General features: G+C 39.7%; 1 protein-coding gene across 1 annotated transcript; it reads left to right on the top strand.

Moving 5' to 3' along the window:
* Positions 1-6,877: 6,877 nt before the first annotated feature.
* Positions 6,878-14,957, top strand: LOC149036683 (ATP-binding cassette sub-family C member 4-like). The gene is made up of 6 exons (XM_089189049.1): positions 6,878-7,408; positions 7,901-8,283; positions 8,869-10,217; positions 10,788-11,358; positions 12,648-12,784; positions 13,219-14,957. The coding sequence occupies exons 1-6, from the start codon at positions 6,878-6,880 to the stop codon at positions 14,085-14,087; spliced, it is 3,840 nt and encodes a 1,279-aa protein (XP_089045175.1). The 3' UTR covers positions 14,088-14,957.
* The last annotated feature ends 10,101 nt before the right edge of the window (positions 14,958-25,058 follow it).

Genomic DNA, 25,058 nt, shown 5'->3' with positions numbered 1-25,058 from the left:
TACGCTAAGATCTCAGCTAGTACGACCAAAAGACGCTGTAGACCCGGCTAACACAGATGGCGTAGTTTGCAAGACAGAATTAAGGAGCACGATCGAGACATCCGACTCGTCCATACCGAGACCTCTGCCGTTTCAGAGCATGCCCACAACACCGGACACAAGCCACTCTAGAACGAAATAAAGTTTCTGGATCGTGACCCTTATTACTACATGCGCAGGGTCAAAGAGGTAATTGATGTAAGACTTCACCCTGACAGCATCAACAGGGATAGTAAAATAGAAATTCCAGAAGCGTGGATGCCCACGATCAAAAAACACAACAACAAGAGAGCCGTGGGACAGCGGACCGCCGAGGGAGCAAATCACTGAGTGAAACAGCAAGGTCCGAAATGCACCAATCAGAGCAGTTGAAAAAAACAGCTATTCACAGCAGAGCATCATGCTTTATAAGATCACGCATGACCAGTCGACCTCATCGCCTGAAGAAGACTAGCAGTATCAGTAGCAGTCGAAACGTCGCGATCTACATCACACGTGACTACATCGTGAGACAAACGGAAAACTTAGCTTTTATTGTTATTCACCACGATGAATAACGGCAGCCTTTTTTACGAAATTAAGCATATATAGTTTGCCAAAATCTTATGGAAATTTAAAAATGCGCCTCACTTGCGCTACATATACGGATCTGTCTTTCTTAATTACTAATGAAATTCCGAGAGTGTGACTCAATTAATTCAAAAGCAAATATCCAAGCAGGTTTGGAAATGGTTAACGGATTGTAAACTGATAATGTGTGAACAAAACTCCCTAAAATTATGATGCCGATACGAACTTATCGTTCATAATCACGTATGAACTTCGGAGATTGTACCTCAAGGAATTCAACAGAAAATATCCATGAAGGTTACAGAAACGGAATCTCAAAAACTCGAATTCGACAACTGTAAATAACAATTATTTACGCTAACCATGTGCTTACCTGCGTGCTTGTGAGTTCGAATTGCCAGGACCCCGTTTAATTACATGATCACAACTCGGACGCTTCTTGAAAAATGTGATGACTATCAATTTCAGAGATTGATTCTTCAGTTTCCAGCATTAGGAAAAAATTATTGTATCGCAAGCATGTTCATCATAACCCGAGCATTAAGTAAGCCTTGAGATGTTGCGCGAAGATAAAGTGGCGCCATGTTTTGTGAGACAAACCATTTCTTGAACAAATCGAGTAGAAAGCATGAATACATCGCACTGAAAAGTACCATGAGCAAACAATGAAGTTCACTCCTCCTGCAGTAGGATTAACTCCATTTTAATCGTGAGTTTGTTTGCACCACATATTTGCGCTCGGTAATTTAGTTCTCAGATGTTTGACGGGTTCTCACATGAGAATCATGAACATCGCTGACTCAACCTCGTTCATTATTTCAATTTTGGGAAAGACTATTACTTCGTTTTTAGGGTAAAACCAAAAATTTTTAACAGAGCGCGATTTCTTTAAACGAATGATGTAAACCTGAAGAGAGAACGATAGAAACTTGCTCACGCCGTTCGCTATCATTTTAAAACTTTCCAGGAAAGAAATTATCCTTAAGATAACTTATCTTCCCTAAAGACCACGACTGTGTTAAACATTACAAAAGGTAGGAAAAGAAATAATTTTAAGAATGCAAACACTTTGAATTGTTATTCGAGCGATGAACCGACGCGAGGGTTTTACAGCGGTGGATGTAAAAGTCATTGTTTTACCGAAACGTGATTTGAATTATACAATGAAGCTAGTATCAAACGAAGATTGGGAAAAACAAGGTTTGAATTTTTCTGGGCCTTAGCGCAAGAGAAAACCCAGATAAGACACGACTTACCTCCTCTTCTTTCTCGGATCCTTCGTAGTTCGCTTCTCTTTGTTGATGAACCCTTTTTAGTCTGTTTTCTGGAAACCTTTTCTCCACAAACTTAAATTATAACAATTTCCTGCGGTTGATAAAGCTTTAGTTCTGCCGGTGTGTTGCTTTGCGAGCTAATTAAAAGTTGAAAAATACTGAGAATTGCTGTTCAAATACAAGCTCAACTATTTTGATTTCCCGCTCAAAACGCATGTTGCTAATTATTTGCTTACACAGCCTCACATCTATTAGGTAATTTAGTGTTAACAACTGAGTTGAAAACGTAAATTAGCCACCGCAAAGGGTAAAAAAGCTGACGTTTCGAGCGTTAGCCCTTCGTCAAAGCGACTCGATACGTTTTCAACTCAGTTGTTAACACTAACTTATCTGCTATACCCCGAGCTTTGTGTCACACATTTAGTTGTCCTGACAACTGAGCACGAGCACGTTGAATCTGAAGCTTATTCTGTAAGAGTTTGATATCCATTATTTTCCTAACGGAGTTTTCTGTAGCATCGTTCCCCTTCATTTCCTCAAACCAATGTCGCCGCAATGGCCGGCAAGCGAACCTTTATGTAAAAGGCACGGTTGATGAGCAAAGCTTTCCGTATCCTCATCAACGGTAAGCCATGTTTTTACTTACTGGCCGTCTGAAAGAGATTCTAAAGTAACGTTTTGAGTTTTAGCCCTTCGTCAGAGCGAAGAAAATCACTTACAAATGTCAATCAAATTAAGAATAATTAAAGTATCATACAGTTCCCAACACTCAAGCAAACTATGCTTGAGTGTTGAACCACGAAATAATTTATAGTGATCATTTCACCATTAATTTGCGTTATATTGTCGACAACAGCGCCTTCACCTTCAGAATACTACTTTTAAATCCACGTTTATCTCCCAGAGTCAATGTAAGTAGAACTTTTGAGAGAGTTTTTGTAAAAAAAGTGGTCTATTATGACAAAACATGGCGTTTTTTGTCGTTTTAAAGCGGTAAACCTGTTTCGAGCGGTAAACCCGCTATTCCCCGTGGGTAACCACTAAATACTGGTTCGACACGGTATCTTAAATTGCGAATTTACTGCGCCAAGGTTTTACGGATGTATACAAGCTGCATTTTGATGCCTGTTTCATGAACAGATAACATGATAAGTTTATCATCATCAACATTTGGTTTAGTGAAGAGCCCTCGTCATGATGAAAATTATCGTCGCACTCATTTATCAAAGGGATGAATTAGCGCTTAAAGTTACGGGTCTCAAAGTGCTTGCTTTCTGTGCTTATAAATTGAATACACTTCACTCTCAAAGTGCATCCCAGCAAAAGGGAGTACAATGATATCTACGGTATGACGGGGAAACCTTAGGAAAAGCGGAGGGTGAGTTATAATCGCTCCCACGGAAAGCAGTGATACCTCTAGAGGCTGATGCCACTTTTGAGGAACATTTTTGTTTTAAATTATCTTTATGCGGGGGAGTCCAGAATCAGTGCAAGTCAAGTTTAGTGCGATTGAAATTAAGGCCCAGTTTACTATACTCTCAGAGAACTTTGAGTAGGACTTCAGACTTTTAATGAATGATTTGTCAAACTTATTAGAACAAAAGAATCTATGGCGAGGAACTATTTATATAAAACTGAAGTCGAAAATTTGAATATGAACTATTAATTAAAGTCATGCTGCGGTCCATTCTTCATTGGAAGAAATTTCCAGACAACGTTTTCCAAATTATTTCTAGCCAAAAAAAAAAAGGAACGAATGTTTTCCGCCCACACTACAACGGTCATCAACGGCGGCAGACAGATTTGAATGGACCTTGATCATGTAATTACCAAGAGCTTAGTTAAACCGCCAAAAAATTGAAAGAGCATTGATGTTAGTTTTTTCACTAGCTCGGAGAATTTGTCTACTAAAAAACCAAGTAAATTTTTGGAATCGCATGATATTTCTAAACAAACGCTCTGATACTGTTAAGAGGTTTCAAAGAACCATTAAGTGGCACTGTGGAGAAAATTTCTGACTGCCGGGCATTTAGAAGCGTCGACAACCGAACAATATTAAAACCTCGAAGAGTTTGTCCACCAAAAGAGCAAGATAATTTTTGGAGTCGCTTAACAATTCTAAGCAATCATCTGATATTCCCACGAAGTTTGAAAGAACCTTAATTTCGGTGGAAATTCTGTGAGAAATTCTGACTGCCGGGTATTTCGTCTTCTTGAGAGGTCGTTATCAAAACATGGAATCTCCATCCATCTAAAACCACCTAAAACCACCTGAAACCACGTTCAGAATACTATTTTAATCCTTTTGTTAGGGAATTTTGTGACAATTTTGTTGACAAATACACACGGGAAATTGTTGTCTTGTTTTGCAGGTTCCCATCAATAGCGAAAGCCAGCACTCTTTAAAATTAAGTCACTGTCTGCGACATTTGCCCATCCAACGGCTCGCATGAAAGTATTGGAAAAACACAAAGAGGGAAAAAGATAAAGAAAATTGTTTACACAGGAGAGGCACCAAGAGCCTTAGGGCTTTTCGAGTAATACATAGACTACGTTTTCGAAGTCAGTGTTTTCGAGGTCTGCTTTTTTCAACGTCTGATAGAGGTCAACGGAACACCTAGTAGATAGTGGGAAATTTTGATGAGGTTGCGTAATATAACACCAGGGAGGAGGTGTTTCATTTATACGGACGCCCGCACGGTGTCAAGTCCAAACTTCACTCTCAAAGTGCATCCCAGCAAAAGGGAGTACAATGATATCTACGGTATGACAGGGAAACCTTAGGAAAAGCGGAGGGTGAGTTATAATCGCTCCCACGGAAAGCAGTGATACGTCTAGAGGATTATGTCACTTTTGAGGAACATTTTTGTTTTAAATTACTTTTATGCGTGGGAGTCCAGAATCAGTGCAAGTCAAGTTTAGTGCGATTGAAATTAAGGTCCAGTTTACTGTACTCTTAGAAAACTTTGAACAGGACTTCAGACTGTTAACGAATGATTTGTCAAACTTATTAGAACGAAAGAATCTATGGCGCGGCACTATTCAGATAACAACTGAAGTCGAAAATTTCGATATGAACTATTAATTTAAGTCATGCTGCGGTCCATTCTTCATTGGAAAAAATTTCCAGACAACGTTTCCAAAATTATTTCTAGCCAAGAAGAAAGAGGAACGAATGTTTTCCGCTCACACTATAACGGTCGTCAACGGCGGCAGACAGATTTGAACGGACCTTGATCACGTTTTTACCAAGAGCTTCGTTAAACCGCCAAAAAATTGAAAGAGCATTGATGTTAGCTTTTCCACTAGCTCGCAGAATTGTTGAAATCGCATGACATTTCTAAACAAACACTCTGATTCTCTTTAGAGGTTTCAAGAAATCATTTAGTGGCACTTTGGAGAAAACTTCTGACTGCCGGGCATTTAGCGTTTACGTGACCGTGCCCGGCAGTCTGATCAGAAGCGTCGACAACCCAGCAACATTACAAGCTCGAAGAATTTGTCCACTAAAAAAGCAAGTTAATTTTTTGAATCGCTTAACAGTTCGAAGCAATCATCTGATATTTCGGTGGAAATTTTGTGAAAAATTCTGACTTCTGGGCATTTCGTCTTCTTGAGAGGTCGTTATTGAAACATGGAATGACCTAGATCCATCAAAACCACCCACAACACCTAACATCACCTAAAAGCACCTGAAACCACCTACAACCACCTATCAAATACTATTTTACTATTAATATTCCGATTTTTGTTCTTTGTTTACCCTAGGTGCCATAGGCTTTTCATGCGCGTTTTTCGGTTTTGGTTAGTCTTTTTTTTTGACGCGCGAAAAAAGCTTCTGGAAAGGAGCGCTGTTCCTTTAATAGAAGGCGGCTGCTGACCAGTCAATGTCTCAAGAGGGTCGCAGGCTCAAGTATTTTCAAAAATCATTGATTGTAGGTGGTTTTTAAGTTGTTTTAGTTAGCTGTAGGTGGTTTTATGCGGTTGTAAGTGGTTTTAGGTAGGTCATTCCATGTTTTAGTACTTACGTTTCTGGAGACCGTGTCCGGCTGCAGGGAAGTTAGTCCTAGTTCAACTTGTTTTCTGTCCCCAGAGTCTTAAAATCTACTTGAAAATGCATTTCAAAACTTTCAAAACAAGTCCCCTTTCACTCAGCGTGGTATATGTATATATGTATCGTCTAGCTAAAAGCTTTGATTGTGTGGGCTAGCTCCCAGGAGATGTTATGCTAAAACGCAGACTGCAGACTGCAAACTGTGCGGACCCTGCAGACCGTGCAGACCGTACAGACCGTACAGACCGTGCAGACCGCGCTTTGTTGGCTCCAGAATTTCGACTGTTTCATTTCGCGAGACACTGACAAATTCATTCATGACCTATCACGCAATCGACTTCGATAAGTATCCAATTTTAAAGTATTATACGCTTATTTTCAGCTTGAGAAAAAAATGACGTTTTCTCGCTTATGAAATTTTATTTTACGCCTCAATGGACGTAAAATGAAAGAAAAAAAATTTGATTTATTTTTATAAGTAATAGTTTGTCATGTGTGCGCCAAGTTCTTGCTTATGGGAGACAAGAAGGAAAGCGGAATAGTGAAAAATTGTGGAAACTCCATTCCAAATGAAAAGTTGGTTGCACGCTGCTTCCTCAAATAATTGTAAGATAATGTTTTCCTGTTATTTGGTTTCTATCTAGAGGGAGCCTGGAACTCAACAGGCTCACAAGAGTAGCAACCGCGCTGTTACGCTAACTATGCCAAGAAAATTAAACGTTCATAAAAAGTAGAGAAAGGAAACTCGACACTCTTCGAGCACAAAGCTTATTCAATGACGGTTATTTACCATTTTGTTTTAAGCTATTATTGGATTTTATGTAAGTTTACAACTCTTAGGGGGCAAGTTGATTCTGAAATCCTAGAACAACATGCACAGACATTTGGGCATTGCGTTTAACATGCTAATAATGGCTATGTATTTTGTAGGTCTCAAGTGATGGCACCAAAAAGCGGTTACATGAAAATCTCTGGTGATAAAGATGAAAAAGTCAGTTTTGTATCTTCACTTTTTTTTCGTTGGATGAACGAAGTCCTTAAAAAGGGCAGTCAAAGACCTTTGGATCAAAATGACTTTTTACCCTTGTCAGACGAGAACTCTGGCCGTTTTGTCACCGACAAGCTTCGAAAAAGCTGGGAAAGCGAGAAACATCATTGCAAGATGAATGGGAAAAGGCCCAAACTTTGGAAAAGCGTGTTTTATATGCTTTCTGCCAAGGATGTTATCATCATTTTGATGGGGAATATATTGTGCACAACTTCTCGCCTTCTCTTTCCACTGTTCCTCGGGTATCTTGTTTCTAAGCTTATGTCAACTGAGGCAGAGAATACTTATCGGCTCTACGCCTGCGCATTAGCTATGTGTCTCAATGGTTTGATCGGTGGTCTTGGTATACACCAGGATAGCTACAGATGTGAAATATTGGGGATCAAAATAGGAAGCGCCCTGAGGGGACTGGTGTACCAAAAGGTAGGCACGATCCTAAAGAGTATTCTATGCACTTGTGATAGGCTCATATAATACCCTAAACACCCCAAACTAAGCCGAAAAAACACCTTTATCTATCCGACCCAGAAATAATTTTTCCAGAAATCTGATCGATTGTAATCAGCTTATGCCATATGGAGACCCTGAAGGAGAGGGTAATTGAACATCATTGCTGGTGCTTCTGCGAGAGCAAGCAATCCCCCTTACCAAAGAAAAGAATCGAAGAAACAAACAATTATGTAGCCTGCAGTTAACGGGGAAGTAGAAAGAAACCTTAACGTATAAGGCCACGCTTCTTAGCGAGATTCAAAATGGCGCCTTAGTTGTGGCTCTTTTTCACATTTAAAGATAATTTGGTGAAGGTTTGTTTACTCTCGTCTCGAAACGCAGGAACGGATGTCTTTATGCCGTAGATTAAAATCATATGGTGTATGGAACATACTTCTCTAATGTCTAATCTGTGCTCTCTTTCAGACACTTCTACTCAGCAAGCAGACGTTACTGAAATTCACTGCAGGACGTTTACTCGACCTGATATCCAATGATGTTAAAAGAATGGAAGAAGAGACAGTCAAGTTTTTTGTCTCAGCCGTTTTCGCAGTCCCTGCTTATGTAGGGACAATATTCCTTATCTACAATTTGATTGGCTGGCAGGCTGTTATGGGTGTGTTCCTTCTGTGTGTTCTTATGCCGTACTTTGCCGTTTTGTCCTATGTTAATGCTAAGCTGCGCTTGCGCACAGCTACAGTGTCCGATCAGCGAATCTCCCAAATGAATCAAGTAGTTTCCGGGATCCGCGCGGTCAAAACGCATGCGTGGGAGGACGAATATAGACGAAAGATAAAACATGTAAGAAGGTAAGGTAAATTGTCAGTTTTCATCAGAAGTAGGCTAAAACAACTATCTTTATTCATCCCCTTGATTGTTGACCTAAATTATTCAAAATCCACAAATATGTTTTGTCTCCACTGAGAGCTTTATTAGCTAAGCAGTTCAAACAAAAAAAAATGTCTCATGTAACCCATTTCATAACCATAGGACTGGCCGGTTAGTCAATAAATATCAGTATCTACTGAGTAGAAAGTGTTAAAAGTGCACTCTGATTGGCTACTCAAATTCCGAATATCCTTTGCAATTCATCTTCGAGCGACTCGTTCGGGATTTGCATCCGAAAATATTGTAATATCACCTCCACTTCGGAGCATAATCGTTCATTATCATAGGTAGAACATCTCATTGAGTCTAACTTGACTTCATTTGGTATTATTTTTCATACGCTGTCGTGGGTTCGCAAAAGACGCACTTTCACAAAGAAGTGAACGATGAGAAAGGGTGCGCTTGCTGCCCACTCACCTCCTTTATATTTCAAATTAGAGAGGTCACAGAGGACGAATTGGTTCGACAGAATGCCCACATAACTCACAAACAACTTTTATCTGCAGAAATGAAATCAGCGTCATTTCAAAGAGGACAGCCATTCAGTCAAGTATTGATGCCTTGTTATACAGTGCAACGCCACTGGCCACTCTGGTGTCAGTAATTATTATGGTGCTTACAGGCCAGACCCTCACGCCCGCCAATGTTTTCATGCTGCTGTCGTTTATGGGTGTTCTAAAATTTAGTGGTATGTTGAATATGACATCAGGTTTAATGGTAACGTATGACGCCTACGTTTCGCTCGGAAGAATCGAAGAATTCCTTCTTCTGGAAAATCTGTTGCAAGCCTCGGAGAGTGATTTAAGCAACGAGCCTCAACAAAAAGCGAAAAGTACCGCAACTTACCTAAGTCGCAGTTACTTGAAAAAAGAAGAGGAAAATACGGAGAAAGTTTCCCTCTCTCGTGAATCAAGAGAATTAGGGCCTACTATATTATGTGTGTCAAATTTAAGCTACGCAAAAACGCATCATGAAGAGGAATTTATTCTTGAGGATATCAACCTCTTTGCACCTTCAAAGAGTTTAACAGTCATCACCGGACCGGTTGGAAGTGGTAAGTCTACTCTGCTCTCAGCGATCGCTGGTGAAACTTCGAACACCAGTGGGACGATTGATTATCAAGGGTCTGTTATTTACTTGCCTCAGACTGCTTGGGTGTTCTCGGGAACGATAAAAGAAAACATTCTGTTTGGTCAACCCTACAAGGAGTCCAAGTACGAAAGAATAATCGACGTCTGTGCTCTGAAAGAAGACTTTCAGCGGTTACCTGATGGTGACCAAACAGTCGTTGGAGAACGCGGAGAGGTTCTGAGTGGAGGACAACAGGCGAGAGTAAGTTTAGCTCGTGCAGTTTATTCTGACGGAGATATTTATCTATTGGATGATCCACTGAGTGCTGTCGATTTTAAAGTTGGCCAACACATCTTTAACAAGTGCATCAAAGATCTACTGGGCGATAAAATCGTTCTGTTTGCCTCTCATCAGCAACAGCACATGGAAAACGCTGATGAAGTGATTGTGTTGTACAAAGGACGTGTCCTCGACAAGGGACGCTTTACTGAGCTGCAAGAAAAAGGTGTAATCAATTCAACTGTTGACCCGCTTTATAAAGCAGCTCTGAAGGACAAAACGGACTCATCTGAGCCGTTCTGCTGGGAAGATAAAGAAGAAGACAATGATGCTGAAAAGTGCCAGAAAATACATTCTCTGCCCAATGAAGCGAAGAGTTTGGAGATAGCAAGGGAGGATCGTTCAAGCGGAGTTGTGACAACCAAGCTTTATTGGGACTATTTCAGAAGTGGAGCACATCCTTTGACGCTAACTGGAATGGTTGGTTTAAGTCTCATTACTCAAGGTAAACTTATTGTTAGACTGAGCTACAAACCTTGGGTCAGACCTTGTTTCTATATTTCGTTTCTTCTATTCTTTTATTCTGTTTCGTGCAAATCGTTTCACAATGGCTATGCTTTTAACCAAGAATAAAAGTTCTTTTTAGATTAGCAGGTAGCATTGAGAGACACTGCGCAAACTTCTGACCATGTTCCCGATATCTCACTTGCTCGTACAAGCGCGAGGCAAGCGCGAGTGAATGGCGAGTTACGCGCGAAATGAAGAGCTGGTGTTTTTCTCCTCGCGTTTGCCTTACACTTGCCTCCACTCGCATGAAAAGGTCGAATAACAACTCGCTCTACAGACTAACTTTCTGAGACCAAAAGCAGTTTTTTAATAATATTTATGTGTGACATGGTTGACTGCCTCATATATTCTGTGACGTTGTGGTGCTTGCATAAACATCTCCAAGACGTTAACGGTAGAAGGTAATCCAGGCGAGTTGTGTCTAGGCCCAATAAATCTTACAATGTTCAACTGAGCGATCATACAAAAGTGCATTTCAACCACTGCATTTTAATGGTATTTCTTTCAGCCATCATAATTGCTCCCGACTTGTGGCTGTCGTTTCTTGCAAGGCTAAACCCAGAGGATCAGAAGAACAAGACTTATCTATCTGTCCTTGCCTGTCTGGTTGGCGCGTGTTTTATATTAACTATTGTTCGGGCTTACGGATTCTTCCTTGTTTGTCTGAAGTGCGCCGAGCATCTTCACGATAAAATGGTTGTGGCCATTTTACAAGCACCTGTCCTGTTCTTTGATTCTAATCCAGTGGGAAGAATCCTAAATCGTTTCTCCAATGATATTGGCTGCGTAGATGAGATGTTGCCCAAAACATTCCTGGCGGCAATGCAGATGCTCTTGGTGATATTTGGCCAAATTCTGGTAACAGTTGTCACAAATGTTTGGCTGATGTTTCTTGTTGTTCCAATTTCCATGTTGGTCGTTTTTCTATCCAATTATTACTTGAAGACTGCCAGAGAACTAAAGAGGTTAGAGTCGATATCCCGAAGCCCAGTGTTCGCTCATTTTTCGGAGACCCTGATAGGACTGGACACGATTCGTACGAGAGGAAGACAGACAGATTTTGTGGATGCACTCTACAGGTATGTCAAAGACATTGATTAAGTTTGTGGTGTCAGAGCCGATAAATGCACAGGTCAATAGTGACTTATAGTCGCTCGTTTTCTGTGAGCTATTTTTTTAAATTTGCCGGCAATACGCGAAATGGCATCACGTGTCTTTTGTAATCCTATCCGGTACGTGCTGAGACACTGGTCAGCAAGTGGACCTTTCGGTACGAGGCACGGTGGCGAAACGAAGCTATCCGAAAGAGGCACGAGGGTTTACTACCAGTTGTGGGACTACAGTAATTGTTCTGTGCGGTTTTCATCCTTCTGATAGGATTTCAACAGTCGCATAATATGAACCGTCAATCAACAAGATCGCGTGACGTAGAAATTTCACAATTAGTCGAAACTATAACAAATGTATGGAACGTATAAGCGATGTTAGTTTCTTTCTCTAATTTTGTCACAGTTTTGATCAATTGGTAAGAGAACGTCATGTCGTGCAATCGTGCCTTTAATAATACTCGTGGTTAAAAAAGTCAGACTCCCGCCTCGCAGTCGTCCCCTTTTGTTAATCACTCGTATGATTACTGCCCGAATTGAACTCCACTCAGTCCTATTACCATTATGAGTTTAATTAACAGGAGATACAGACGAGTGGCACTCGTCTTCTCCTTCTGATAAATGTTATACTTAGCATACAAGATGGAGTTGTGATAGTGAACAATTAAGAACTGGTCTGTTTTTGGCGAATTTACTATTTTTAATGGAAAAGTATCCATATCGTCAAGAAACTCGGCTCTAGTGGCTCTCACTTCATCTGGACGAATGGAGCATACCAAAGAATGAAATGTGGTTACGGAAATGATCTTTCGGATACTTAGCAAGAAGCTTACGGATGTTCCTTGGAGAGTAACATCTTTTTGAGGGGCAGGGGTGTCGGGCGAAATTTATTGAAGGGCTCCGTTACATTGTCAGGCCAAAGGAGACACTGGTCTCACTTCAGTGTACAGACCCGATGTAATGTCTTTGAGATTTTTTTGGAGTGATTGTCGTAACGAAAATATTATTTTACAATAACAAGCCAATCAAAACAAAAGAAAAGATCACAAGTAGTGACAGAGGACTTAACTCAAAAACAAGGAAACGGCACTAAACGCTGACAAACGCGTTCTACCAATAGGTGGTTGGTTTTGCGGAAGTTTGCCGGACCAATCACCAATCAAAGTAATTATCAAGCCGATACTACTCGGTTTATTTTTGACAGTCAACTAAAAAATAACTCCATTATTAAAACTTATTGTGATAAAAACTTGTCCCCTCAGATATCAAGATGTTCATAATCAGGCGTATGTTATGGTGATGGCCAGCGGTAGGTGGCTCGGTACACGTCTGGATTGTCTCGCTTCCTTGTTAGTCGGTGCATTTGCTGTGGCTGCAATCTTGGTATCTCAAGATGCCGGTAAGCTCAAGATTCTTAGTAACATTTTTGAGTCTTTTTATGTAAAGTAAGAATCTGTATAGTCGTGTATTAACACAGTATGAAAAACTGAATAATAAAATAAGTGTGACTATACGTGCTCTCTCATGAACGGGTGGTTTCTAAACACGACAGAAACGTGACAGTCAACTCGGGTGGCTTAAGTGCAGAGCAAACTTTCAAGTGTCTTCTATGATTCAAAACAGGAAACTTGTGCTGATAACTCCTCTGCACCTACTTAGCTTGGAGTCAAAACAACGACGTAAAAAAGATGCCTTATTTGGTACTTCCCATTAAGTGACTGCCTGGACAAGGCTAGGTAACCTAGCCTTGTAAAGCTTTCGTTATATGTTTTGAGTTATCGAGAAAAAACAGGTCCGGAATTTATAGACTGAAGTTCTAATTTTTCTTTTCAGCTTACGCTGGTCTCGCTCTTGTTTACGTCATCCAAACTCTGAACGTGACTCAATACGCTGTTAGAAAAACGTCTGAAGTTGAAAACTACATGACGTCAGTTGAGCGAGTTATGACCTACACCCAACTCGATCAGGAGCCTGGATACGAAGAAGAACGAACACCGCCAAAAGACTGGCCTCGGAGAGGAAGTATTGTGTTGAGAGATGTATCATTGACGTACTATCCGATGGGACCTCAAGTGCTGAAGAACATCAATCTTAGCATCAAAGGAGGAGCAAAGATTGGAGTTGCGGGCCGTACGGGAGCTGGGAAGTCATCTTTTGTAGCAGCTCTCATGCGCATGCCTGATGCTGATGGAGAGGTAGTTATCGACGACGTTCCAATTAAAGAGATAGGCCTCCAACAAGCTCGACGAGGTATCTCAGTTCTTGGCCAAAGTCCTGTTCTTTTTAGCGGATCTTTAAGGAAAAATCTCGATATTTTAGACAAGTTTCGAGACGCTGAATTATGGCAGGCTTTAGAGGATGTGCAACTGAAAGATTTTGTCGGGAGGCTTGAGGCCAAGCTGGATCACGAACTGCTGGAACATGGTGCTAATGTGAGTGTTGGAGAGCGGCAGTTAATTTGCTTGGCTCGTGTGCTGCTACAGCGAAGTAAAATCGTCGTCTTGGACGAGCCAACTGCGCATGTTGACCCAGGCACAGAGCAGACGATTTGGAATGTAGTGCGGGACAAACTGAAGGAGTCGACTGTCATCACTATAGCTCACCGTTTGAACACGATAAAAGACTGCGAGAAGATTTTGGTCTTGAAAGATGGAAAAGTTAAAGGGTTTGACAATTTTGACTCAATAATGAACATTAAGTGAGATGCGATCTTAGGTTGAAATACCTCGAATGTCACGCAGGTCTGATCCTGCAGAGCTAAAAAAATTTATAGTTTATAATCTTTTCTAGAGCTGGCATTTGGTGTTATTGTTCGGCTTTGGCTCCTTTATACTCTTATGCATCTTTAAAATCTCTCTCGCTGTCATGTTTCGCGGTGTCACGCAACGTCCAATTTGCCCTGGTTCTGTCTAGTATTAGATCACAGACGAAGTCATAATGTGGTAAGAACAGCAAAACGGTACACTAGGCACAGGCGTGTCACTGATGTTCCAACTGCTTTATGACGTCCTCTGTGATATGTTAATGAACAGACCCACCGTAGCATAGATTACATTTGTTTTATGTAATAGACAAAGCTAATTTTTTTTTGATGTGGACGTCACTTATCCGTCTGTCCCCCAACTGATCATAATTAAAAGACCAATGGAGATGCCCCGGAACGACTTACGAGCGCCACTTACCACCCAACACAATGCGCACAAGAAACAAGATAACAGTTTATTCAGAAATAGGAAACTGTTTAGCAGCCTAGCTATGTCCAGATTTAGGGTCCGATTTTAGAGAGTAACAGGTTGTCATGTTAACATTCACTTTGGGTATAAATTTAGATCTCCTCGGATGAGCATGTCAGCATTCACGTTAGGGAAAAATTAAGATCTTATCGGACAAGTGGAAAGAATGAGAGGAGATGCAGGTCTACGTGATACGGCACAAATTTTTTAAAGTCCATATAAGATAAATAATAACTCTAATATATAGATTTAGCCAAGCCTAAAAGCGGAGCTCTCGTCAATTTATTTTCCAGCCCTTCATTATTCTGAGTAAAAACTGTAATAAAACTCCTTAGCACTGGCTGTAGAAGAGTTTCTTCCAGGGAAAATAGGGACCAGTCCGGGGGTTGGGGACGGGGGAACCATTGACGAAGTCTGGAACATGGGGATGATGTTCTCACAACTTGCAAGGTGATCAACACGCATGCTAGTCAGCGGTATCTTCAAACAGCTCAGGACCTTCGTTGTCATTCCTGATGTTTTGAGCAAATTTTCGAAGATTAGGGAATGTTTTCTTCTTCAGATGAAGTGTATGATGTCAGCATCAGTCGAAATTATATTCTATTGAGCGTGACTTATAACTTCGGTTTGGGAAATTGAGCCAAAATCGAAAGAAACGACGATAAACTGCTTTGCGTTAAGACGATTGGTCGATTGAAGAGTGAGGACAGTGAGTCAGTAAAACACCACGGCTGAATCGTACGGGCTTCTCTCATATCTTCTCTTGAAGTTGCCAGGTATGACTGCTTACCCCATCGTTTTTCCCTAACGTTTCAGCCTCCTCTGTTCAGCGTAGAAAATTGAAAAGAGAAGTAATTTTCAACTCGTGTTTGAGCCTTCGAAATTTTGATGCACACCTCAAAAGCATAACAAATAAATTTCAAGTTTCTATTTATTCAGTTTAGGTTAGTGAGGTAAAATTGAATAAAAAAAAAGTAATAGGACGACAGGTTGAAGAAATTTTCACAACCAATTTATAAGGTTAACCTACCTAGAACAATCACCTTCGTGTACAAATTAGACCAGGTTTGTACTGATAATGCGCAAAAGAACTATCTGTGGTAAGAGGGCAGGCTTTCCTTCTTTCATTCAAAGATATACTGAGGTTATCATCTTTCCACAAGCTCAGGGGAAAGTGAGAGTGAATGAAACCGATAGTGACTATGTTATTTGAATAAATATCCAGAGGGGGCTAAAAAGTAAGATATGGTCTGCACAGCCCTCTTGTTTTTATTTTTTAACCTATAAAGCTGAGGCGTACGTATTCTTGCTTTGTGCATTATGTGGACACCAATTAATTTAACTTTCATGCGTTAAAATACAAAAAATGTTCTCTTCATCTATGTGCCCTAAACATTATGGGGGAGGAGGCAGGTCAAAGTAAAAACATGAATCAAAATAACAGGGCCCCCATTAATTTCAGTCCTAATTAAAGGAGGATCCTTGCTTCTCCAGATTTCCACCCTTTAAAACTCACATATCTTGAGACTAATTCCTTATATTAGTGTTTAGTTTGGGTATGAGCATTGGAAAGAAACAGAATGCATTAATAAAAGCTTGAGCGAGAGTATTTAATGCAATCTAAATAATAATATTACATGTTACAAAGTGGTAAATTACACAGCAAAATTATGTAATCACACAATTCCAAACAAAAGAAGTCAGGTTATCACTTGCTCCAACTTCGAGGGCTTAAGGAACAGAGAAATATATATGGCAAACAGTTACAATTTATACAAAGTTGAAAGTTTGAAAGCTAAAAGATATCCTTTACAATCATCACGCCCTATGCATCCTAGCAAAGAAAGGGTCAATTACCACCATAACTTCTCTCAAATGTTCATGCTCACAGGAAATGGTTAATTTTTGTCAGTAGGTAGTACTATACTTACAATAGTTCTACTGACACGAATGCATTTTTCTAAAGTTATCTCATAGTACTGAGGTCAAGAAAGTTCCTGCGTGGGGACTGACATTTCAATTACCTCAGCAAACTGTAATCATCAGCATTGCAAGCCAAAGACGTATTTATCAAGTGCTCAAGTTTCCAAAATAGTCACCTAATTGTCACAGTGGAGTTCACTCCTTTTGGAGGCTATCGTCAGCTTGATCATCCTGTTACATGTGAAACATCAAATGTTACTGACATAATCAAATAATTACCTGAATTAAAAGTTATATATTTTGAATAACCTGCTTCCTTGAATTGTGCTCCAGAAATAGTAAATGGTATTGAAGAGATAGGAAGAAAGTTCTTAAAACATTCTATGTTAAATAAAACTTTGTTACGAATGTTAATTGCGACGACAATCAAAACATCTGTGAAGCCATAATAACAATTACCTTTCCATGTGAACAAACCATAATGAAGCATGACATAATCTCACCCAGTTGAAATGTAGAATCAAAAATCTAATTACCGTAAAACCCCGCAGATAAGCCGCAGCCTGAATTTAGCAGCTCAAATTTTGGAAAAAAGTCTTTTAAAAGAAATCAAAAGAAATCCAAAGTCGAGTCTTAAGTCTTCTTCATCCACTGTTCATCGAACGTGAACTCACCATCAACATTGCAACGGAAAACACTTCAAGTCTTACCCACAATTTTAGAAATTTAATATAATGAACGTCGTTTCTACCAACTTTGACATATGATTGATCTTTTTCTGGTATTTGTTGATAGGAATTTTTTCATTCAACACAGTTTTTCCATAGAATTTTGCATTACAACAAGAACATGGGCGCAACAGTCGAAGCTTAGTAACCAGGCATTAGATCGGACGCGAACATCGGACACCTTTTTCAAATGTTCCCGCAGATAAGCCGCACCCCCAATTTCCTCCTGGGGACTCAGAATTGTTTCTTTGTCCCACGCTCGTGACAAGACGAAAAAACATCTTTCTTAATTCATTACCGAGCTCGTAACTTACCTTCTCTACTATTTCTATCTAAAAATAGTACGCTATAGACATTGCTGATCCTAGCAGTATGCAGGACGCGTGTCATATGAACTTCGTAATAGACCTTTCCCACCGTAGAGTCTCTGTGGCTCAGTGGTAGGGCATCGCTGCGCAAATCCGAAAGTCTGAGGTTCGATTCTTCATGGGGACTCAGAATTTCTTCTTTGTCCCACGCTCGTGACAAGACGAAAAAACATCTTTCTTAATCACATAAATTGTATGGCAGATAGTAAAGAGAATTACTCATGAAATCTTGAAAGTTAAAGGGTTCTGTAATCATATGTACCAGGAAGACAGCAAATAAATGTAACACCCTCCAGTAAAGTGTTCTTATGTACAATGAAGTTTCAAACTCATTGAAATTCAGTTGACGTCATGATTCAGATTTTAGTGTAAGAAATGTTTAATATCTCTTTACATGGATGAAAACAGTGGAAACCGGACTCCCTAAGGTGACGCCGTCTTTTTGCTCGCAAATGAATCCGTTATACTGGAAGTACGTGTGAAACAGCAAGGTCCGAAATGCACCAATCAGAGCAGTTGAAAAAAACAGCTAATCACAGCAGAGCATCATGCTTTATAAGATCACGCATGACCAATCGACCTCATCGCCTGAAGAAGACTAGCAGTATCAGTAGGAGTCGAACGTCGCGATCTACATCACACGTGACTACATCGTGAGACAAACGGAAAACTAATTAGCTTTTATTGTTATTCACCACGATGAATAACCGCAGCCTCTTTTACGAAATTAAGCATATATAGTTTGCCAAAATCTTATGGAATTTTTAAAATGCGCTTCACTTGCGCTACATATACGGATCTGTCTTTCCTAATTACTGATGAAATTCCGAGAGTGTGACTCAATTAATTCAAAAGCAAATATCCAAGCAGGTTTCGGAAATGGTTAACGAATTGTAAACTGATAATGTGTGAACAAAACTCCCTAAAATTATGATGCCGATACGAACTTATCGTTCATAATCACGTATGAAACTCGGAGATTGTACCTCAAGGAATTCAACAGAAAATATCCATGAAGGTTACAGAAAAGGACTCTCAAAAACTCGAATTCGACAACTGTAAATAACAATTATTTACGCTAACCATGTGATTACCTGCGCACTTGTGAGTTCAAATTGCCAGGACCCCGTTTAATTACACGATCACAACTCGGACGCTTCTTGAAAAATGTGATGACTATCGATTTCAGAGATTGATTCTTCAGTTTCCAGCTTTAGGAAAAAATTATCGTATCGCAAGCATGTTCATCATAACACGAGCATTAAGTACGGCTTGAGATGTCGAGCGAAGATAAAGTGGCGCCATGTTTTGTGAGACAAACCATTTCTTGAACTTTGAACAAATCGAGTAGAAAGCATGAATACATCGCACTGAAAAGTACCACGAGCAAACAATGAAGTTCACTCCTCCTGCAGTAGGATTAACTCCATTTTAATCGTGAGTTTGTTTGCACCACATATTTGCGCTCGGTAATTTAGTTCTCAGATGTTTGACGGGTTCTCACATGAGAATCATGAACATCGCTGACTCAATCTCGTTCATTATTTCAATTTTGGGAAAGACTGTTACTTCGTTCTTAGGGTAAAACAAAAAATTTTTAACAGAGCACGATTTGAATAATGATAATAATAAATGATTAGTATAATAATAAGAGTATAGATTAATAAGATTAATATAGATTAATAATAAATTAAGAGTATATAAAATAAATAACAATAAATTATTATAATAAATAATAAATGAATAATGTAAACCATGCTACAGCTAGCTGAAGAGAGAATGATGGAAACTTGCTCACGCCGTTCGCTATCATTTTAAAACTTTCCAGGAAAGAAATTATCCTTAAGATAACTTATCTTCCCTAAAGACCACGACTGTATTAAACATTCCAAAAGGTAGGACAAGAAATAATTTTAAGAATGCAAACACTTTGAATTTTTATTCGAGCGATGAACCGACGCGAGGGTTTTACAGCGGTGAATGTAAAAGTCATTGTTTTACCGAAACGTGATTTGAATTATACAATGAAGCTAGTATCAAACGAAGATTGGGAAAAACAAGGTTTGAATTTTTCTGGGCCTTAGCGCAAGAGAAAACCCAGATAAGACACGACTTACCTCCTCTTCTTTCTCGGATCCTTCGCAGTTCGCTTCTCTTTGTTGATGACCCCTTTTTAGTCTGTTTTCTGGAAACCTTTTCTCCACAAACTTGAATTATAACAATTTCCTGCGGTTGATAAAGCTTTAGTTCTGCCGGTGTGTTGCTTTGCGAGCTAATTAAAAGTTGCAAAAAAAAAGAGAATTACTGTTCAAATACAAGCTCAACTATTTTGATTTCCCGCTCAAAACGCATGTTGCTAATTATTTGCTTACGCGGCCTCACATCTATTAGGTAATTTAGTGTTAACAACTGAGTTGAAAACGTAAATTAGCCACCGTAAAGGGTAAAAAAGCTGACGTTTCGAGCGTTAGCCCTTCGTCAAAGCGACTCGATACGTTTTCAACTCAGTTGTTAACACTAACTTATCTGCTATACCCCGAGCTTTGTGTCACACATTTAGTTGTCCTGACAACTGAGCACGAGCACGTTGAATCGGAGGCTTATTCTGTAGGAGTTTGATACACATTATTTTCCTAACAGAGTTTTCTGTAGCATCGTTCCTCTTCATTTCCTCAAACCAATGTCGCCGCAATGGCCGGCAAGCGAACTTTTATGTAAGAGGCAAGGTTGAAGAGCAAAGCTTTCCGTATCCTCATCAACGGTAAGCCATGTTTTTACTTATTGGCCGTCTAAAAGAGATTCTAAAGAAACGTTTTGAGTTTTAGCCCTTCGTCAGAGCGAAGAAAATCACTTATAAATGTCAATCAAATTAAGAATAATTAACGTATCATACAGTTCCCAACACTCAAGCAAAACCACGAAATAATTTACAGTGATCATTTCACCATTAATTTGCGTTATTTTGTTGACGACAGCGCCTTCACCTTCACCTTCAGAATACTACTTTTAAATCCACGTTTATCTCCCAGAGTCAATGTTAGTAGAACTTTTGGGCGAGTTTTTGTAAAAAAAAGTGGTCTATCATGACAAAACATGGCGTTTTTTGTCGTTTTCAAGCGACCTGTAAACCTGTTTCGAGCGGTAAACCCGTTATTCCCCGTGGGTAACCACTAAATACTGGTTCGACACGGTATCTTAAATTGTGAATTTACTGCGCCAAGGTTTTACGGATGTATACAAGCTGCACTCTGATGCCTGTTTCGTGACCAGATAACATGATAAGTTTATCATCATCAACATTTGGTTTAGTGAAGAGCCCTCGTCATGATGAAAATTATCGTCGCACGCATTTATCAAAGGGATGAATTAGCGCTTAAAGTTACGGGTCTCAAAGTGCTTGCTTTCTGTGTTTATAAATTGAATACACTTCACTCACAGAGTGCATCCCAACAAAAGGGAGTACAATGACATCTACGGTATGACGGGGAAACCTTAGGAAAAGCGGAGGGTGAGTTATAATCGCTCCCACGGAAAGCAGTGATACCTCTAGAGGCTGATGTCACTTTTGAGGAACATTTTTGTTTTAAATTATTTTTGTGCGGGGGAGTCCAGAATCAGTGCAAGTCAAGTTTAGTGCGATTAAAATTAAGGTCCAGTTTACTATACTCTTAGAAAACTTTGAGCAGGACTTCAGACTTTTAACGAATGATTTGTCAAACTTATTAAAACAAAAGAATCTATGACGAAGAACTATATAAAACTAAAGTCGAAAATTTGAATATGAACTATTAATTAAAGTCCTGCTGCGGTCCATTCCTCATTGGAAGAAATTTCCAGACGACATTTCCAAATTATTTCTAGCCAAAAAAAAAAAAAGGAACGAATGTTTACCGCTCACACTACACTGACGGTCGTCAACGGCGGCAGACAGATTTGAATGGACCTTGATCATGTAATTACCAAGAGCTTAGTTAAACCGCCAAAAAATTGAAAGAGCATTGATGTTAGTTTTTTCACTAGCTCGGAGAATTTGTCTACTAAAAAACCAAGTAAATTTTTGGAATCGAATGACATTTCTAAAAAAACGCTCTGATACTGTTAAGAGGTTTCAAGGAACCATTAAGTGGCACTGTGGAGAAGATTTCTGACTGCCGGGCATTTAGAAGCGTCGACAACCGAACAATATTACAACCTCGAAGAATTTGTCCACCAAAAGAGCAAGATAATTTTTGGAATCGCTTAACAATTCTAAGCAATCATCTGATATTCCTACGAAGTTTGAAAGAACCTTAATTTCGGTGGAAATTCTGTGAGAAATTCTGACTGCCGGACATCACGTCTTCTTGAGAGGTCGTTATCAAAACATGGAACCTCCATCCATCTAAAACCACCTAAAACCACCTGAAACCACGTTCAGAATAACATTTTTATCCTTTTGAGGCATTTTTGTGACAATTTTGTTGACAAATACGCACGGGAAATTGTTGTCTTGTTTTGCAGGTTCCCATCAATAGCGAAAACCAGCACTCTTTAAAATTAAGTCACTGTCTGCGACATTTGCCCATCCAACGGCTCGCATGAAAGTATTGGAAAAACAGAAAGAGGGAAAAACACAAAGAAAATTGTTAGCACAGGAGCAGCACCAAGGGCCTTAGGGCTTTTCGAGTAATACATAGACTACGTTTTCGAAGTCAGTGTTTTCGAGGTCTGCTTTTTTCAACGTCTGATAGAGGTCAACGGAACACCTAGTAGATAGTGGGAAATTTTGATGAGGTTGCGTAATATAACACCAGGGGTGAGGTGTTTCATTTATACGGACGCCCGCACGGTGTCAAGTCCAAACTTCACTCTCAAAGTGCATCCCAGCAAAAGGGAGTACAATGATATCTACGGTATGACAGGGAAACCTTAGGAAAAGCGGAGGGTGAGTTATAATCGCTCCCACGGAAAGCAGTGATACGTCTAGAGGCTTATGTCACTTTTGAGGAACATTTTTGTTTTAAATTATTTTTATGCGAGGGAGTCCAGAATCAGTGCAAGTCAAGTTTAGTGCGATTGAAATTAAGGTCCAGTTTACTATACTCTTAGAAAACTTTGAGTAGGACTTCAGACTTTTAATGAATGATTTGTCAAACTCATTAGAACGAAAGAATCTATGGCGCGGGACTATTCAGATAACAACTGAAGTCGAAAATTTCGATATGAACTATTAATTAAAGTCATGCTGCGGTCCATTCTTCATTGGAAGAAATTTCCAGACAACGTTTTCCAAATTATTTCTAGCCAAGTAAAAAGAGAAACGAATGTTTTACGCTCACACTTCAACGGTCGTCAACGGCGGCAGACAGATTTGAACGGACCTTGATCATGTTTTCACCAAAAGCTTCGTTAAACCGCCAAAAAATTGAAAGAGCATTGATGTCAGTTTTTTCATTAGCCCGGGGAATTTTTGAAATCGCATGGCTTTTATAAACAAACACTCTGATTCTCTTTAGAGGTTTCAAGAAAACATTTAGTGGCGCTGTGGAGAAAATTTCTGACTGCCGGGCATTTAGCGTTTACGTGACCGTGCCCGGCAGTCTGATCAGAAGTGTCGACAACCCAGCAACATTACAAGCTCGAGGAATTTGTCCACTAAAAGAGCAAGTTAATTTTTTGAATCGCTTAACAATTCTAAGCAATCATCTGATATTTCGGTGGAAATTTTGTGAAAAATTCTGACTTCTGGGCATTTCGTCTTCTTGAGAGGTCGTTATTAAAACATGGAATGACCTAGATCCATCAAAACCACCTACAACACCTAACACCACCGAAAAGCACCTGAAACCACCTAAAACTACCTTTCAAATACTATTTTACTCTAACTATTCCGATTTTAGTTCTTGGTTTACCCTGGGTGCGATAGGCTTTTCATGCGCGTTTTCCGGTTTTGGTTAGTCTTTTTTTTTGACGCGCGAAAAAAGCTTCTAGAAAGGGGCGCTGGGCGCTGTTCCTTTAATAGAAGGCGGATGCTGACCAGTCAATGTCTTAAGAGGGTCGCAGGCTCAAGTATTTTCAAAAATCATTGATTGTAGGTGGTTTTTAAGTTGTTTTAGTTAGCTGTAGGTGGTTTTATGCGGTTGTAAGTGGTTCTAGGTAGGTCATTCCATTTTAGTACTTACGTTTCTGGAGACCGTGTCCGGCTGCAGGGAAGTTAGTCCGTTTTCAACTTGTTTTCTGTCCCCAGAGTCTTGAAATCTATTTGAAAATGCATTTCAAAACTTTCAAAACAAGTCCCCTTTCACTCAGCGTGGTGAAGAGAGGGCTCTAGGGAAATTTTGTGATCCTCTCGTTTCAAAATACGACATCTGTCTTATTATACAGGAACATCGACTAGTGAATTTTTTTGTATATTTAGAAATCTCTCAAAACCTATTCGCTCGTGCAATAGATATGGCTTGCAAATAGCAAGGAACGGCAATATTAGCGGTGTCTTGGTGAATTCCCGTATAATGAGACAAAGTTGCAAGGTAAGCTACACAGAGTTGCAGCTTCCTCAAATTGTTATCGCACAACCACTTGTAAACGTAATACTTTTCACACGAAACTGACATCAGTACGATTCCATCCATATAGATTGTAATTACAAAGCCGATAACAGCGCTGTGTTGACATTTTTTAAATGTATCGTCTAGCTAAAAGCATTGATTGAGTGGGCTAGCTCACAGGAGATGTTACGCAAAACGCAGACTGCAGACTGCAAACTGTGCGGACCGCGCAGACCGTGCAGACCGTGTAGACCGTACAGACTGTACAGACCGTGCAGACCGCGCTTTGTTGGCTCCAGAATTTCGACTGTTTCATTTCGTGAGACACTGACAAATTCATTCATGACCTCTCACGCAATCGACTTCGATAGGTATCCAATTTTACAATATTATGCGATTTTCAGCTTGAGAAAAAAATGACGTTTTCTCGCTTATGAAATTTTGTTTTTCGCCTCAGTAGACGTGAAATGAAAGTAAAAAAAATTTGATTTATTTTTATGAGTAATAGTTTGTCATGTATGCGACAAGTTCTTGCTTATGGGAGACAAGAAGGAAAGCGGAATAGCGAAAAATTGTGGAAACTCCATTCCAAATGAAAAGTTGGTTGCACGTCGCTTCTTCAAATAATTGCAAGATAATGTTCTGTTGTTATTTGGATTCTATCTAGAGGGAGCCTGGAACTCAACAGGCTCACCCAAGCAAGGGGATCAATTTTAGCCGGCCGCGCGCAAATATCCCGCGCAAAATTTTAAACAAAAACAAGAGTAGCAACCGCTGCCGCGCAAACTATGCCAAGAAAGTTAAACGTTCATAAAAAGTAGAGAAAGGAAAACTCGACACTCTTCGAGCACAAAGCTAATTCAATGACGGTCATTTACCATTTTGTTTTAAGCT

This window comes from Pocillopora damicornis, chromosome 12, assembly GCF_964200805.1.
Source record: "Pocillopora damicornis chromosome 12, jaPocDami1.2, whole genome shotgun sequence".
NCBI classification, from domain to species: Eukaryota; Metazoa; Cnidaria; class Anthozoa; order Scleractinia; family Pocilloporidae; genus Pocillopora; species Pocillopora damicornis.
Note: the sequence above shows the minus strand (reverse complement) of the source record. Positions and strands in the feature narration are given on the sequence as shown.